Source organism: Sarcophilus harrisii, chromosome 1 (genome assembly GCF_902635505.1).
Source record: "Sarcophilus harrisii chromosome 1, mSarHar1.11, whole genome shotgun sequence".
Taxonomy (NCBI): domain Eukaryota; kingdom Metazoa; phylum Chordata; class Mammalia; order Dasyuromorphia; family Dasyuridae; genus Sarcophilus; species Sarcophilus harrisii.
In genome coordinates this window covers 91,860,009-91,875,869 of record NC_045426.1, presented here as the reverse complement: position 1 = coordinate 91,875,869, position 15,861 = coordinate 91,860,009, and the positions used below count along the sequence as shown (strand labels likewise).

Sequence of the window (15,861 nt, the reverse complement as noted above, 5' to 3'; positions counted from 1 at the left end):
ACTGACTGACTGACTGATTGAAGCTGTAAGAGCTTCTTATATATCATCTCTTAAAGGTGTGAACCCAAAGGTTGAGAGTGGGATTGTGGGTTTCTGACTTGTGAATCTCCCAAACTTGTGAACTCTAATGTGTGAGCTAATGTGTGAATTCTTAAAGGTCCAGGGGTCCTCAAACTACAGCCCATGGGCCAGATGCAGCAGCTGAGGACGTTTATCCCCCTCACCCAGAGCTATGAAGTTTCTTTATTTAAAGGCCCACAAAACAAAGTTTTTGTTTTTACTATAGTCCGGCCCTCCATCAGTCTGAGGGACAGTGAACTGGCCCCCTATTTAAAAAGTTTGAGGACCCCTGGAAGCATTGTTTCTATCAATTCTAGTGACTTAACACCTTGTAAGCATTTGCTCTAATATGTGAAGCAATAAGCATTGTTTCTATCAACTCCATTGAGTTATCACTAGGATTCTAACAGGAATTGGCAAATCCTCTAGTATCTCTGCTAAGAAAACCCCAAATAGGGTCATGAAGAGTCAGACAGGACTGAAATGACTCAGTAACAACCACACAGCTAGAAAGAATAGCTAAATGACAGAGTTAAATGACAAAGTGAGGATTAAAAAAAAACTGACTAAAACATTCAGCCAAATCAGATAAGATGAAATTTAATAAAGATAAATTAAGATATTAGACATGGGTTCAAAATAATAAACATCAAAAGTATAATATGGGAGAGTTACGTTGAGAAAGAAATTTATCTGAAAAGATCTTGTGGTTTTAGTGGTTCACAAACTTGGCGTATATTTTGTTAACAGTTTGACATGTTAGCCAAAAAAGCTAATGAGATCTAGGCAGGGCTTTGGAATCAGGAGGACTGAGCTCAAATGTTACCTTAGTTACTTACTAGCTCTTACTAGCTGTGTGACTCTGGGCAAGTCACTTAACCCCAATTTATTTAAAAAAAAAAAAAAAAGCTAACAAGATTTTAAAATAGTCTAGTCCAGGATGACATAGTATATATAAGAGAAATGGAACTCATTGAGCTCAATGACTATTCCTGGCTTCAAGGCTAGCCCTGTCTCTATACAGCACCACACAGCATCCAGAGCAAAGGAAAATGGTTGTACCTCTGGACCTTATTCTGATCAGACCACACATGGAGGGTTGTCTATATTTTAGGATAATCCACAGAGCCCACCTGAACAAAGTGACCAGCATGATGAAGGGCTTCTAGACTCTGTCATGGGGACCTGATTGAAGGAGCTGGAAGGGTTTAGTTAGAAAGATGCCTTGGGAGTGTGATCCCAAAAGTACTTAGAATGTTTAAGTTTTGAAAGGCTTATTGAGAGATAAGACCTCTGGCTTGTTCAGAACCAAGAACACAATTAATCCAAAAAGGCAGAGTTAGGCTTGATACAAGGAGAAATTTCCTAAGAATTAGGGTTACCTTAGGAAGTAGAAGGTCTTCTAGCAAAGGCTGGGATGACCACATGTAAGGGATGTTGGAGAGGAGTCCTTAACCTGGGGTCCCCAGAGAAATAATGTTTGTAACTTTGGTGGGAAAAGAAATTCTATCTTCATTTTCACCAAGTGAAAACCTCTTAGTAAAATTTAGTTTTTTCTTCAGTTAATAATATAAGCAACAAACCACAGTAGTATTGGCAGGATCATATCACCAATTTACATGAGAGGCAGGACTGGGTCTTCCTGGCTCTAAGGACAGCCTCTGTCCACTATCCTAAGCTGCCTCTCTCTACTTTAAAGGACTGTGTAAAAGTAATTTCTTACTTGGAGTCTGTAGAGTGGGCAGAAGGGCATCCTGAGTAATGCTAACCTGATTCTCTCTCCTCCTCAGATAAACCGATTCAACAAGAGCAGAGACCGGGCACTGTTGCTCACAGACAAGCACCTTTACAAACTGGAACCCAGCAAACAGTACCGTGTGATGCGGGCTGTTCCTCTGAGCCATGTGAGCAGGGGCACTAGTAGGGAAGATGGCACCAGTGGCTAGAAGTGGCAGGGTGGAGATGCTCAGGGCACTGGATGGGGAGGGTTGGTACAGCAACAAGTATATATTGAACCCTCATCCTGAGTACTTGCTTCATTAAGCACATTAAGGGAAGAGGAAGAGAGTGAAGGGAAAAGAAAAAAGGAAGAGGAAGGGAAGGGAAGGGAAGGAAAAGGAGGAATTCAGTTCAATTCAACTCAATAAAGTTAATGCTTTTTAAGTAAATATGCTGAGGATCTGAAAATGAAAAAAAGAAACAGTTCCTGTCCTCTGGGTGCTTATAGTTTACCAGGAGCTGGGAGAGAGAGTAGGGAATATAACATATACACAGATAAGTATAATACAAGGTAGATAATATGATTGAGGCAAAGGAGAGGTCCTAAGTGTTCTAAAAAGAGAGCGAGAAAACACTTTCAGCTATGGCAGAAAAAACCAGGGAAGTTCTGAGTTGCTTCCTAAAGGTGAGGAAGAATTCTGAATGTTGGGGTATGAGGAGGGAGCAAATTCCAGCATGGGATATAGCTTCTGAATATTACACACATTTGAGGACATTAGGACAGTTTGGAGAATGGCAATTTATTTAATTCATCTGGAACACAGAGGATAGAGAAGGTATTATTGTGGAATGAAGCTAGTACATAGTTTGTAATTATAATATATAGGACCTTAAATATCAAATGGAAGAATTTGTATTTAATGCCAGAGGCAAAGGGGAGCTGCTGAAGATTATTTTTGGTGTGTGTGTGTGTGTGTGTGTGTGTGTGTGTTTTACAATGGACACTTGAAGCAACAAAGAAGTATAGAAGGCAGTTTTCAATTCAGTTTAATTCAACAGACACCTGCTCTGTTGAAGGGATTCATAACATCTGTAACATAAGCTTTATAAATACATATTATATTTATAAAACACCAAGCATGCAAAACTAAAGAAGATACAGGCTCTGCTCACAAAGAGCTCATCTTCTAATGAGAAAAAGGGAAGTCCCCAAATGGAGAGTGAGATAAAGAAAAGGAGAGAGCCAAGCAAAGAGTGAGGAGTTTGAGGAGAAAGAACTCATTTTCACTTTGAAGTTTCAAGAAAGGCTTCTTGGAGGAGCTTCATTTGAGCTGGGCTCTGATGGTAGAGATAGGTTTGGGGAGAAAACTATTCTGGGCATAAAGGAAAGCACGAACAAAAGCAGAATATAGGGGAATGGTCCCAGCTGTGAAGCATGTATATAGCCTGTGAAGGAGAGAAGGATGAGACGAGATTGAAAAGGTAGATTAGAACCAGATGGTGAAGGACCTTGAAAGCATACATTTTAGGGATGAATGGACTAAGAGGAAGAGATGAAGGTTTAGATATTAGAGCCTCAAGGGTAGGTCAAGGCCATTTGGACCCCCTGTTCCTCCTTCCATAGGACGAGAGCATGAGAAGGAATTGTAACTCACAGGAAGGGGGTCAGACATGAGCAAAAGAGGTGCACTTCGTAGTTGGAAAAAGGCACAAAAGATGGACATTTGGAGGCAGGATCCATGAGTGTCTCAAAGCAGCTGATTGACCTTTCCTTTGTACCTCTCTTCCCTCCAGGTGACTGGGCTGAGTGTGACAAGTGGTCAGGACCAACTGGTAGTACTACATGCCAAGGGCCAGGATGATTTGGTAGTATGTCTTCATCGAACTCAGCCTAAAATGGACAATCGCATTGGGGAGCTGGTGGGCATGCTGGCTGGACACTTCCAGGGGTAAGAAATGAGCATGGAGGGAGCGCTCCTGGGTGATATGGTCAGAATAAGGATAGACTCTACCTGGGGGGGAAGGAGGGGAAGCATGAGGTGGTAATGTGAGAACTTTGCTAAGAGCTGGAGGCAGTACCAGGCAAGAGGCCAGAACCCTTCTCTCGATACCACCATGACTTCCCATGACACTGGGGAGGCAAGTATGGAAGAAATACAGGAAGGACCCAGATGTCACAGGAGCTCTAGAGGGGGACACTTCTCAGAAGCTAGAATGGTGGGTTGGGGTAGCTCTCCGGCACCTAGCCCCTAAGACTAGGAGAAGCAACCAAGAGGTATCTAGAATCCTGGGCTCTGATGTTTATTTTGCCGCAGAGTGGGGCAGGACCTGCACGTACAGGTTTCGGACTGCATCCAGCTGAACCAGCGTGGACGCCGGCGCCATGTCTCCGTGGAGACCAAACCCGATCTGCTTGGGCCAGACTTTCGACGTAGCCGTGATGGTTTTGTCCTCCTTTGGCCAAGTTGTTGAGTCTTTCCACCGTTGTGCCAAGATTCTCCTGGCCTAAGTATGGAGACCATGTCACAAGAAGATTTTTAAAAATTCACTTCTAGAGTGTTGATTATCTTTGTGTATGTGTATGCATGGGAACACATGTGTATGTGTGTGTGTGTGTGTGTGTGTGTGTGTGTGTGTATGAAAGAGAGAGAGAGACAACAAGGAGGAGGAGAAGGAGAAAGAAGAAAATGAGGAGGAGGAAGAGGAAAAGGATGTAAAGGAGGAGAAGAAGGAAGGGAAGGAAGAAAAGGAGGAGGAAAAGTGGAGGAGGAGCAGGAGAAAAAGGAGGAAGAGGAGCAGAAAGAAAAGGAGGGGAGGAGGAGGAAGAAAAGAGAAAAAGAAGGAAGAAGAAGAAAAGGATGAGGAAAAGAAAGAAAAGAAGAGGAGGAGGAGGAAGAGGTAGAAGAGAAGGAAGAGTATGAGGAGGAGGAGGAGAAAGAGTAAAGAGGAAAAGGAGAAAGAAGAGGTGGAGGAGAGGAAGGGGAAGAGGAGGAGGAGGGGAATAGAAAAGGGAGGAGAAGGAGGAAGAAGGGAGAAAAAGAAGAAAGAAGAAGAGGAGAGGAGAAAGAGGAGGAGAAGTAAGAAGGAAGAGGAGAGGAGGAGGAGAAAGAGAAGGAAGAGAAGGGGGAAAGGAGGAGAAAGAAGGGGAGGAGGAAGAATAGGAGGAGAATGAAGAAGAGGAGGAGGAAGAGAAAGAAGAGAAGGAAGAAGGAAGAGGAGGAGAGAGAACAAAGATAATGAAGAAGAGGAGGAGGAGAGAGGTGAGGAGAATAAAGAGGAGGAGGAGGAGAAAAAGAAGAGAAGAAGAGGAAGAGGAGGAATAAAGTAGAAAGAGAAGAAGGAAAAGGAGGAGGAGAAGAAGGAAAAGGAGAAGGAGGAGGAAGATTAGGAGGAGGATGGGAGGAGAAGAGGGAAGGAAGAGCAGGAAGAAGAGGAGAAGGAAGAGAAGAAAGAAGAGGAAAAAGAGAAGGAGGAAGAGAAGTAGGAAGAAAAGGAAAAGGAGGAAACTATTTCAAGCTACAGATTAACTTGAACACTTTATAAGATCCATTGGTGTAACTGTTATTTGATATTAGCCCCACTCAATTCTGTGAACCTAGACAGGCACCCCATAGAACATTAAATGTCAGCCACAAACCCACAAGGGCCAGTCCTTTTGTCCAGTCACTAGCCCACTTCCTTCAGTTACATTACTGAGTTTCCTTTATATTTGACCACTAATATACACATCTGCCTTTGAGTGTTGACATCTCTCTGGGTGTAAGCAAATTCTTGGACCTCTTGTCTCCCTCATAGAATTTGTATATAATGATTCTTTTCTCCTTATTTTCATTTTCTTTGTTTCAGTTGGAACTTGTTCAGATTTTCCCAATGGGTTCTTGAGATGAATCTTTCCTATGCAGTTGTAAATTCAAATTCTTTCACCTGAATTAATTCATTGTGGGGAGGAGAATTATAGAGATGACAGGAGAAGGAGTGCCCCATCTTTACCTGTGTCTTGCCTGAGTACTCTCAGGTTTGGGGGGAGGAAGACTGACTCTGGGAAAAGATCACTCTGGAAGAATTAGAGAGTCAGAGACTTGTGTTACTGGCTAGTGGAACATCACAAAGTGAAGTATGGGGATGGTAGTTGCCTTGGGAAGGAATATGCATCTCCTTCCATTCCCCCAAATTGTAAATTAAAGTCTCAGATGCTTCCACTTAGCTACTTTCTTCTTCCTTGCAAACATTCAGTTGACAGCAAATTAGCATTTGCAGTAATACTTATCTATTGAATTTGAATTATTTCCCATTGAAAGTCCTGTTGCCCAGTAAGCTTTAATTTATCCTACAATTTGTACATTCAAAGTGGCAGAGAGTTATTTGGATACCCTACAAAAATTAATAAACAGGAACTGAGTACCCTTCCCTTTCCCCAGTTGAGGGTGGGGCTCTCAACTGCAAAGAGGTAGAAAAAATAAATCTAAAACTGGTCTGATGGAATAGAAGAGACTTCCATCTTTGGAGAATCTTTGATCTGATGAGACTTGATCTGGATCCTCAAAGTAACCCCTTTTGTGAGTGAGACAAACTCACTCCCTGACTTCAGGGAGCTCCTGTTTTGATGGAATACATATATATATATATATATATATATATATATATATATATATATATATATATATATATATAGCACTACCCACCCACATCCCCCAGCTCCATCAAAACAAAACAAAAAGACCCAAACCCTTTCAGTACACCTTAAGAATAATAATACAGAATGTGGTGAATATTGTTCATTGAGAGCTTAGGGATATAGGAAAGGCAAAATCATAGTAGTTTAGTGGGGTTAATTTGGGTCAGTTTCCAGAAGAAATTAAGGGTTAAGGTCTGGGTAGAGATAAGAAAATGTGACCATCTAATTCAATTCATCGACATCAGTTTTATATTTTAAGTCTTGGTTTTTTTAAGCACTTACTATGTGCAGTATACTATGCCAAAAATTATAAGGCATGAAATGAGATGCAAGATAAAATTGATTTCCTCAAGGAACTAATGCTATGGATGAAGAAATAAGAGAGGGAAATTTTTGTTGTTGTTGTTGTTGTTGTTTTAAACAATCCAAGATAGCCTAGCAAAGAACTCATCACTAGATAATTCTGTGGGTCTGATGCAATTCCACTGACAGTTTGTAGTTTCAGGACTCCCTTGAGGAAACAAATAATAAAATAAAATAATAAAATGAAAATGAGACAGATTAAAAGATGAAGGGTGTATGAAGTAGGAGAGAGAAGCTCAAATTTATCAAATCACAGTGAGAGATGTGATTGAAACATTTTAGGAATAAGGGATTACAAACTGATCAGAAGCTTTCCATTGCCCTATCTAGAAACAGCATTATTTCTCCTGGGAACATATTTATTCATAGGTTTTTTTTATGAAAACAATATCTAGCCTACCCATAGGCCTTTGAAATGACATCAGTCTCACTAGAGAGGAGTTCTTAACCTGAAGTGTATGGGAACACACACAGATATATATATATTGGAAAGATATATATATATATGTGTGTGTGTGTTATACATGTATATACATATATAATATGTATATATGATTCTTTTTCAATATAACTGACTTCCTTTGTAATTCTATGGATTTATCTTTATGGATTTAAACACATTATTCTGAAAAGAATTTCAAAGACCTTACCAGGCTGGCAAAGGGGTCCATTATATTTATAATATTAAGAATTCCTGCTCCAGAAGCACAATTAAGACAGGTCTAGGATCCTGCTTCCACTGGATTATGTTATCATTGAGATAACAAATTCTATTGGGGAAGAGGGAGCAAAAGTTTGAGTTCAGAGTGCAATATCTTATTTAGCCACCAGATGACAGACTTTAGTTGTTTTACTAAATTTGTGTACAAACCAGTCTCCTTTTGGGAGGTTTGACAGTTGGAATAAAACTTTCTCCAGCTCCATCATAGCATTTTCTCATATGGTATTTTCCTCATTCCTCCATGAGAATGAGAAACTAAAATTTGAAAATAAAAAGAAATCTGCCAGTTATATTTTGGATCATTCTCCCACCCCATGAGCTATTTTACTTTATCATATCTCATCTCATGGCACTTAGATTCAGGCATTAGGTATTATGTATTTACATAGTTTTAGTAACATGGAATTAAAATTTTCTTTTATCATACTTCCTTCAAGTAGTTCCCAAGTATATATGCCTATGGCTCATAAAATGGAGTAAGGAAAGGACATTCATTTGTACCATCTCAGAGTGATGGACTACAGCGAAGGTGAAAATGAATGTAGGTGTGATAGACTGGGGACCTTGGGTCCAGTGGCACTTAATGGTGTCAGAAACATTAGAGAATCCCATTAATGTTCAGGGACTGTCCAGGAAACAAATGTAGTCCCTGCCAGAAATGGGGGAGAGTACAGACCCCTGTTGTGTGAACGATATAGGAGGGGAGGATGCTTGGAAAGATTTTTATGTCAAAGTCTCTGGAAACATTTCTTCCTCTTCCCCTGTGAGATATGTCATAGAGGAGGTGGGAGGAATTCTGGAAAAATGAGATTTCATATCTTGCTAGAAATGGCTACCCTAGTCTATTGGGAGTTTTAATGGTGTATCTTTTTTTTTTTTTTTTTTAATCCCATTCTGGACAAGTACTATTATCAGTGATTTGGGGTCATACAATGTTGAGAAGATGAGAATCTCAATGGACATGGGTCATGAACCAATTTGTTAAAAGTATGGATTATTATTGATCATTTTCAAACTTTTCATTTTACACTACTTAGTCAGAAACTTTAGATGAGACACAGAGAGCTGTAGGATCCAAAGTGGAACTGAATGGGACCTAGGTAGCCTTGAGCTCACAGTGTTGTAACTCAGGGTATCTTAAACTTTTTCCGCTGGTGACCCCTTTTCACTTGAGAAATTTTTAAATGATCCCGGTTACATAATTATACAAAATAAGCATACAAATCAAACATTTATTAATACTAAATCATAATTTCATGACCCCTAACATTCAGTTACAAGACCCTCTCTGGGATTGCACCCACAGTTTAAGAAGCTAGTTTTTAACTAATGGAGGAAGACGATGTGTCACTTGAAGAGTTGCTCCACCCCTACCCCTCTTTTCTGCCTTGAAAGCTTTTCCTTGGGGAAAAGGGGGGAAAATTCCTGTCTTTACACTAATAAAATTCTTTCTTGTTTTAGGTGGCAGACCTCTTCCGTATCTTTTTCTCTGATCTATGGTTCCCTCACCTTAGCTCTTAAGTTAAAAATAACCACATCTCCTCTTCAAATGTCTTAAGACCACTTTGTCTAGCTTCCTCCTTGGTCCCAACACACTATGAGAATTAGTGCATTTCCTAGTTCCCACCCTTCCAAGATAGCAGCTCTTTGAGGGCATGTACCATGTGATTTTTTTTTTCTGGGTATTCCCAGTATTAAGCTAATGAGAAGCACTTAAAAAATGGTTGGTCTAAATTGAACTGAATTGAGAAAGGAGATGGAAAGAACACTATGATAGAGAAGATAAAACAAACCATTTCACACAGTTTATTAATTTGAGGGAACCAGAGTAGAATTTGGTGCTAGAAACAGAAGTCAAGGTGCAGATTCATCCTAGGATCCTACTTCTTATTGTTGACTCATCCGGATAAAATGTCCCGCAGTTTTCGAAATTCATCCCGCAGTCGCCTATATTTTTGATAAATGAAATTTCTAAAATCCCGAATAATTTGATCCAGAAAATCCTCCCTCTTTAATTCTTCAGGCTGCAGAAAAAAGGCAAACATGACTCCTTAGGCTATAGCCTCAGGGAATCTGGTTGCAAAAACAGGAAAAAACCTGCACATTGACAATTTTGTCCCCTGCTGAAGATGGATCACACCTCTACTTCCCTCCAAGAAAGGCAGTCATGAAGTTTGTCAAACAACATAATCACAACTTTCCTTTACTTGTTACAATCCAAAAATTTCACGTTTCATCCCTCTATGCAGCTGTGTAAATTTCTAATCTTATCTAAGTTGAGCAATCCAGCAGCCCCTCAGGCAAGAATTACCTAACACTAAACCCAGCAGCTGAGCAGGTGTTATTGGAAAAATGTCTTCCCAATTATAGTATACTCATCAGGAATTTTTCTTTAAGTAACTGGGTAAATTTAGAGATATTACCCTTTAGTATTTAGCGATGACTGTCCTTCAGGGTCACCGCAGTTAGAACTGTGAGAGACCTCACACATTGCCTAATCTAACCTCATTTTAGAGAGGAGGAAACTAAGATTATATAAAATGTAGTAAATGACAGACCCAGTATTCAATTCAATGGTCTTTCCATTGAACCAACTCCATTGGAGGATAATGCCCCAGGATTTTTTCTTATTTTTTTTTAATTCATTAAATAAAAAGTTTTCCCAGGATATCCACCTCCTGATTCAGTTCTGCCATTTACTAGCTATATGATCTTTGGTAAGGTCATTGCACATCACTGGGTCTCTGTTTCCTCTCTATAAATTGGTAGGGGAAGGGGAAGGGGAAAGATTAAACTAAGTGCTTTCTAAGATTCCTTTTAGTTCTAAATCCTATTAATTCTCTGGAAGAAGAGATCTAGTCCCTTCTGTCCCCCTTCCTTTCCATCCTTTCCTTAGGACTCTGAGGTTAGAGAACCTTCTAGCTCCAGAGTTGGGATGGGATGGGGGGAGGGGGGGAGAGAGAGAGAGAGAAATATTCTTTCAGAAGCTATATCTCCAACTGTAGCCTGGAAGAAAAGAACTAGGTTGAAACTAAGATCGAAGAGAAGTAGAAAGGTAAGAGTTGATCCCAAGTTCTTCTAGATACAGATCAAGTATAGCGGTTTGGTCTCTTCCCCCAAGATTCCACTAAGGAGACATCACTTACCTCCTCACAAGAAATACTGATGGAGGGTCGTGTAGCTTCCAAGGAGATGGTTCCATAGCATTCTTTCACCAGCTGTGAAGGTGTTGGGAAGACTGGGCTCAGAACTGGAAGCCTGTGACATCTACCTCTGACATGCCAAGGATAACAGCAGTGCAAGCCATGTCCCACAGCCCATTAGGAGTGTTATTCTCTGCTTCTGATCTTAAGCTAGTCATTTTCCTCAAAGCAGCAGGAAATCAGAGCTCATCTTCCTGGGGAATATCCCCAAAAAGAGACCACCCTGCAGCCTTATCCCATTATACTACTCACCCCATTCTCCTTAAAGTTGCATTCATCCAGATTGTGTGGTTTGGTCTTGGGGCAGACAGTCTCCATTATGGTAAAGTTCAAGGGACGGGGAATAGAAGGATCATTGTTCTGGGGGAAAAAACCAGAGCAACTTTCCAGAGTGAAGCCTCATTTGAGCTTCTTCGAGTCCAGCAGCAAGCTATAGTCATCATCATAGTATGTAGTGTTGGAAATGACCTTAGACAATTTAATCTGACCCATTGGGATTCAAGAAGTGAAAACTATTTTCATAATAATACCAAGATGTTTTGATTTTTAATATGATATAAAGATCAACAGAAAACCTACAGAAAAGCTCTTTAGAGGGGTGAAGGGATGTGAAGAAATGAAAAGAAATAAATGATTTCCTCTTTTTCCTCTGCCTTACAGAATCCTAGAGTCAGATTGTATCCTGGAAGGGTTTCCTTTCCAGTTGCCCAATTACTTTGCACTAAATTGAAGATTGCTCAAATCTAGCTCAGAAATCCTCTCTCTTCCCTCCTTTCCCTCCTATCCTATTACCTCTATCCAGATAGGTCTCCACAAAGCAGAAGGCTTAAGGATATCGGTGCTATTCATAATTTTTAAGAGTACAAAGGAATTTGAGACCAAGAAGATTGAAAATTGCTGCTGTAGGGTTTCAAGAGAGGGAGATAAAACAATGGCCTAATATGACTGGGAGAACCAGGATTGTACTCTGAGGTAAGTATGGTTGGATAAGCAGGGATAGGTAAAACATTCTAGGTAAGGGAGTAACTTGAGAGAATCATAGAAGCAAGAATGAACCTATCGAATATGAGGAATACTTCAGACCTCTTTCTCATTGTAAGATATTTTCCTCACAAAGATAATATTAGTTGAGCTGTTCAATGATGCTCACCCATTTTTGGAGATGAGAAACTGAGGCTCAGAGAAGGAAATAGATTTACTCAAAAACCTGGAAACTAGTGTCGGACCTGGAATTCTTACCCAGATCTCCTGTCTCCATAATTCTCTCCCAATTAAGAGATTAGATTATTTGGGACAAAAGGTTCATGTTGGGATACCTTGTCTGGAGTTTTTTTCCCATACTCACTGTCCCAGGTGGCAGATTCAGAACCAGGAGTCGGAAGAGATTTCCTGAAACCAATTTCTTATTGTAGTTGATGATGAATCGGTTCACCAAATTCTGATAGCTCAGGGTCTGGGCAGGGGCAAATGGAGTCACCATGCTGAGGAACAGTAGCAATAATGGTGGCAGCCACATGATCCAGCCCCTCTCCATCCTTAATCTCTTGGCTCTCAATGCTATGATCCGGAAGGACTCATCCTTTATTTACTGCCTCCTTCCTGGCCTTACATGGGCAGTAAGAACCTAAAGCAATGGAGCACCAACAGCTTTCTGAGGTCTGTGGTTTCCCCTTTCTTTTGTCATTCTACAACATTTATCCTTGGGCTTTGGGGTTCCCTCCAAGGGAAGGGGTATTTCTCCTTCAGTTGCTTCATGGAGCCCTGGAGTTAGGAGGAAAGAGGCACTGGGGAAAGAGGGGAAATATGGTAAACAGCATGAGGAGGGCAGAGGATCTAAGCTGGTGAAGGGATGTGAAGAAATGTAAAGAAATAAATGATTTCCTCTTTTTTCTCTGCCTTACAGAATCCTAGAGTCAGATTGTATCCTGGAAGGGTTTCCTTTCCAATTGCCCAATTACTTTGCACTAAATTGAAGATTGCTCAAGTCTAGCTCAGAAATCCTCTCTCTTCCCTCCTTCCTCTCCTATCCTCTTACCTCTACCCACAGACAGGTCTCCACAAAGCAGAGGCCTTAAGGATATCTATGCTCTGTGCTATTCATAATTCCCATTGTCTTGACCTTTCAAGATGGGGATCCCTTCCTCCATCACATTCAACTCAATAAGTACAAGCCAGTCTCCTATTGAGAGGTTTAACAGTTGGAACAAGAATTTCTTCAACGCCAATATGCCATTTCATCTGCTATTTTCTTCTTATTTCTCCATCTAAGTTTAATCTCTAAAATGAAGTATTAACAAAATTTTTAAATAAAAATAAATATTTAGGACCCCATGTTCACCACTGGTTATGCAAAGATGAAAATATACACAGTCCTTGCCCTCAAGGAGTTTATAATCCAATAGAGAAGAGACTAGACTCAATTCGATAAATGTATGTTAAGTACTTCCTAGATGCAAGTAGAGGAAATCTGGCATGGTTAATAGATAGCAGACCTTAGAGTTCAGCAAGGTTGGGTTCAAACTCCACCTCTAAAAGATATAGTCTATCTGACAGTGTGTTTAGTTACTTAGCAAACTTTCTCTTCTCCCAACTTCTCACTTCAAATCACTTTCTCATGATCTTTCCCTCTTCTCTTTCTTTGAACTTATATTAAGTACAAGATAGCTCCTTTTCTTGCCAAGGCCCATCTCTTTCCTTGATCTTTTCTCCTTCTTGCTTCTAGGAGTTTTCCCTTTAAATCATACTCTCTCTCCATTTTTCAATTGCTTCTAATCACCTGTAAAATACTCAGTACTCCTCCCTCATTTAAAAAATTTTACTTGGCTCTAGCAGCCCCTCAAGCTATTATCATTCTACATCTCTCTTAATAGCAAAACACTTAGGAAAAACTGTCTAAACTTGTTAGTTTTACTTTCTCACCTCCACTTCCTTTTTAAAAAAAATTATTTTTAAGATTTAAAAATATTTTCAGTTCCAAATTTTCTCTCTGCCTCCGGCCCCTCCCTCCCTCATCTAGAAGGCAAGTAATATAAAACCATTATGCGTGAAATCATGTAAAACATTCCATACTAACCATATCACAAAAAAACAAGAAAAATTTTAAAAGTAAAAAAAAAATGTTTTAAATAAAAAGTAAAAGAAAAAAATTCTTCAGTTTCTATTCAGACTTCATTTATTCTCTCTGGATCACCTCTACTTCATATATATATATTTTTTTTTTCTGGATCACTTCCATTTTTATATATATAATAGTTTTTTTTTAATTTTTCAAAGTACATGCAGAGAAAATTTTCAACATTCACCCTTGCAAAACTTTGTGTTCCATATTTTTCTCCTTCCCTTCCTTCTCACTTTTCCCTTCTTCTAGACAGCAAGTAATACAATATATGTTAAACCATATATGTCTTATCTTCTAAACATATTTCCACATTTGTCATGCTGCACAAGAAAAATCAGATCAAAAAGAAAAAAAATGAGAGGAAAAAAAACCAAGCAAGCAAACAACACAATAACAACAAAGATGAAAACATTATCTTGTGATCCATATTCAGTCCCCATAATTATCTTTCTGAATGCAGATAACTCCATCACAAGTCTATTGGAATTGGCTTGAATCACCTCATTGTTGAAAAAAAACCAAGCCCATCACAGTTGATCAAATAATCTTGCTGTTATATACAATGTTCTCACGGTTCTACTCACTTCACTTAGCATCATTTCATGTAGGTCTCTCCAAGCCTTTCTGAATCCTCTGGATGATCATTTCTTATAGAACAACAATATTCCATTACATTCATATACCATAACTTGTTCAGCCATTCCCCAACTGATGGACATCCACTCTGTTTCCATTTCCTTGCCACTAAAAAATAGTTGCTATAAACATTTTTAAAATAGTTGCTATAAACATTTTTAAAATAGTTGCTATAAACATTTTTGCATATGTGTATCCTTTTCCCATTTTTATGATCTTTTTTTTGGGATACAGACTCAGTAGAGTCACTACTGGATCAAAGGGTATGCACAGTTTGAAAATCCTTTGGGCATAATTCCAAATTGCTCTCCAGAATAGTTGGATCGGTTCACAATCCACCAACAATGTATTAGTGCCCCAGTTTTCCCACATCTCCTTCAGCATTTATCATTATCTTTTGCTGTCATCTTAGTCAATCTGAGAGGTGTGTAGTGGTACCTCACAGTTATTTTAATTTGCATTTCTCTAATCAATAATCACCTCCACTTCTTAATTCTGTCTAATCTTATTTTTTTTTTTTGTTACTACTTAAGGATCTTCTTCAGTTCTCATCAGGATTGTGAAAGACCGCTATATTAATAAATTCAATGGCCTTTTAAAAAGGCTTTGTTTTTCTTGACTGTTTTGCAGATTTGACACTGTTGATCCCCCTTTTTTAGGACATCCTCCTTGGTGTGTTGTTCTCTGGTGTGTAGTTCTCTTCTTATCTGTATAGTTTTTCTTCCTCTTCTCTGTAGGTTCATCATACATACCCTGGCCCCTATATATGTATGCGCCAGGATTCTGTCCTAGGCTTTCTCCTCTTATCTCTACCTATTCTTTTGCTACTCACATCAATTCCCATCGATTCAATGACCATCTTTATAACTGTTAGTTGTTTATATAGCTTGGATACCATTCTTGTATCAGAAAAATTTGATATAAAGATTTTTTCTTCAATTTTGACAACTTTCCTTCTTAATCTTTTAATTATTTTGTTTATTCAGAAGTTTTTCAGTTTCAATTAATCAAATTTATATAGCTTTTATAATTACTTCTATCCCGTGGTTTAGTTAAGAATACATCTTCCCATAGTTTTGAAAAGTGTATGATCTATGTCTGTTCCAATTTTTTATTATATAATCTTTAATATTAAAGGCAGGTGTGCATTTAGGGAACATTGAGGAATATAGTGTAAAGCATTGATCTAAACCTAATTATACTGATTTCCCAGAAGTTTCTTATCAAATAAAGAATTCTTTCTGAATAATTTATGTTTCTAGTTTATCAAATATTGCATTATTGCGTTCCATTATTTCTGATTCTCCCTTGTCCAGTCTCTTCCATTCATCTACATTTCTCATTTTTAACCAATACCAGATGATTT

The 15,861-nt window shown here is 39.0% G+C and overlaps 2 protein-coding genes across 2 annotated transcripts in view; one reads left to right on the top strand and one right to left on the bottom strand.

The window, feature by feature from the left end:
* Positions 1–4,328, top strand: part of MYO1G (myosin IG) — a 35,791-nt gene extending 31,463 nt beyond the window's left edge. The window contains exons 20-22 of the mRNA XM_012544063.3: positions 1,851–1,964; positions 3,574–3,728; positions 4,095–4,328. Coding sequence (XP_012399517.1) covers positions 1,851–1,964; positions 3,574–3,728; positions 4,095–4,251 — 426 coding nt within the window. The 3' untranslated portion in view covers positions 4,252–4,328. The remainder of the gene's footprint in view (positions 1–1,850; positions 1,965–3,573; positions 3,729–4,094) is intronic.
* A 4,988-nt stretch (positions 4,329–9,316) lies between these two features.
* LOC100919663 (cathelicidin-6-like) lies at positions 9,317–12,522 on the bottom strand. Its single transcript, XM_003762945.4, has 4 exons — positions 12,087–12,522; positions 10,994–11,101; positions 10,685–10,756; positions 9,317–9,562 (listed from the first exon to the last, which is right to left on the bottom strand). The coding sequence occupies exons 1-4, from the start codon at positions 12,273–12,275 to the stop codon at positions 9,437–9,439; spliced, it is 495 nt and encodes a 164-aa protein (XP_003762993.1). The 5' UTR covers positions 12,276–12,522; the 3' UTR covers positions 9,317–9,436.
* Between the last annotated feature and the right edge of the window lie 3,339 nt (positions 12,523–15,861).

Excerpts from the sequence above, each read along its gene's own strand:
- LOC100919663 (XM_003762945.4), bottom strand. The coding sequence starts at position 12,275 with ATGGAGAGGGGCTGGATCATGTGGCTGCCACCATTATTGCTACTGTTC. Across the intron at positions 11,102-12,086 it reads TGAATCTGCCACCTGGGACA|AACAATGATCCTTCTATTCC; the intron begins GTGAGTATGGGA and ends TTTTTCCCCCAG. Across the intron at positions 10,757-10,993 it reads GCAACTTTAAGGAGAATGGG|CTGGTGAAAGAATGCTATGG; the intron begins GTGAGTAGTATA and ends ACACCTTCACAG.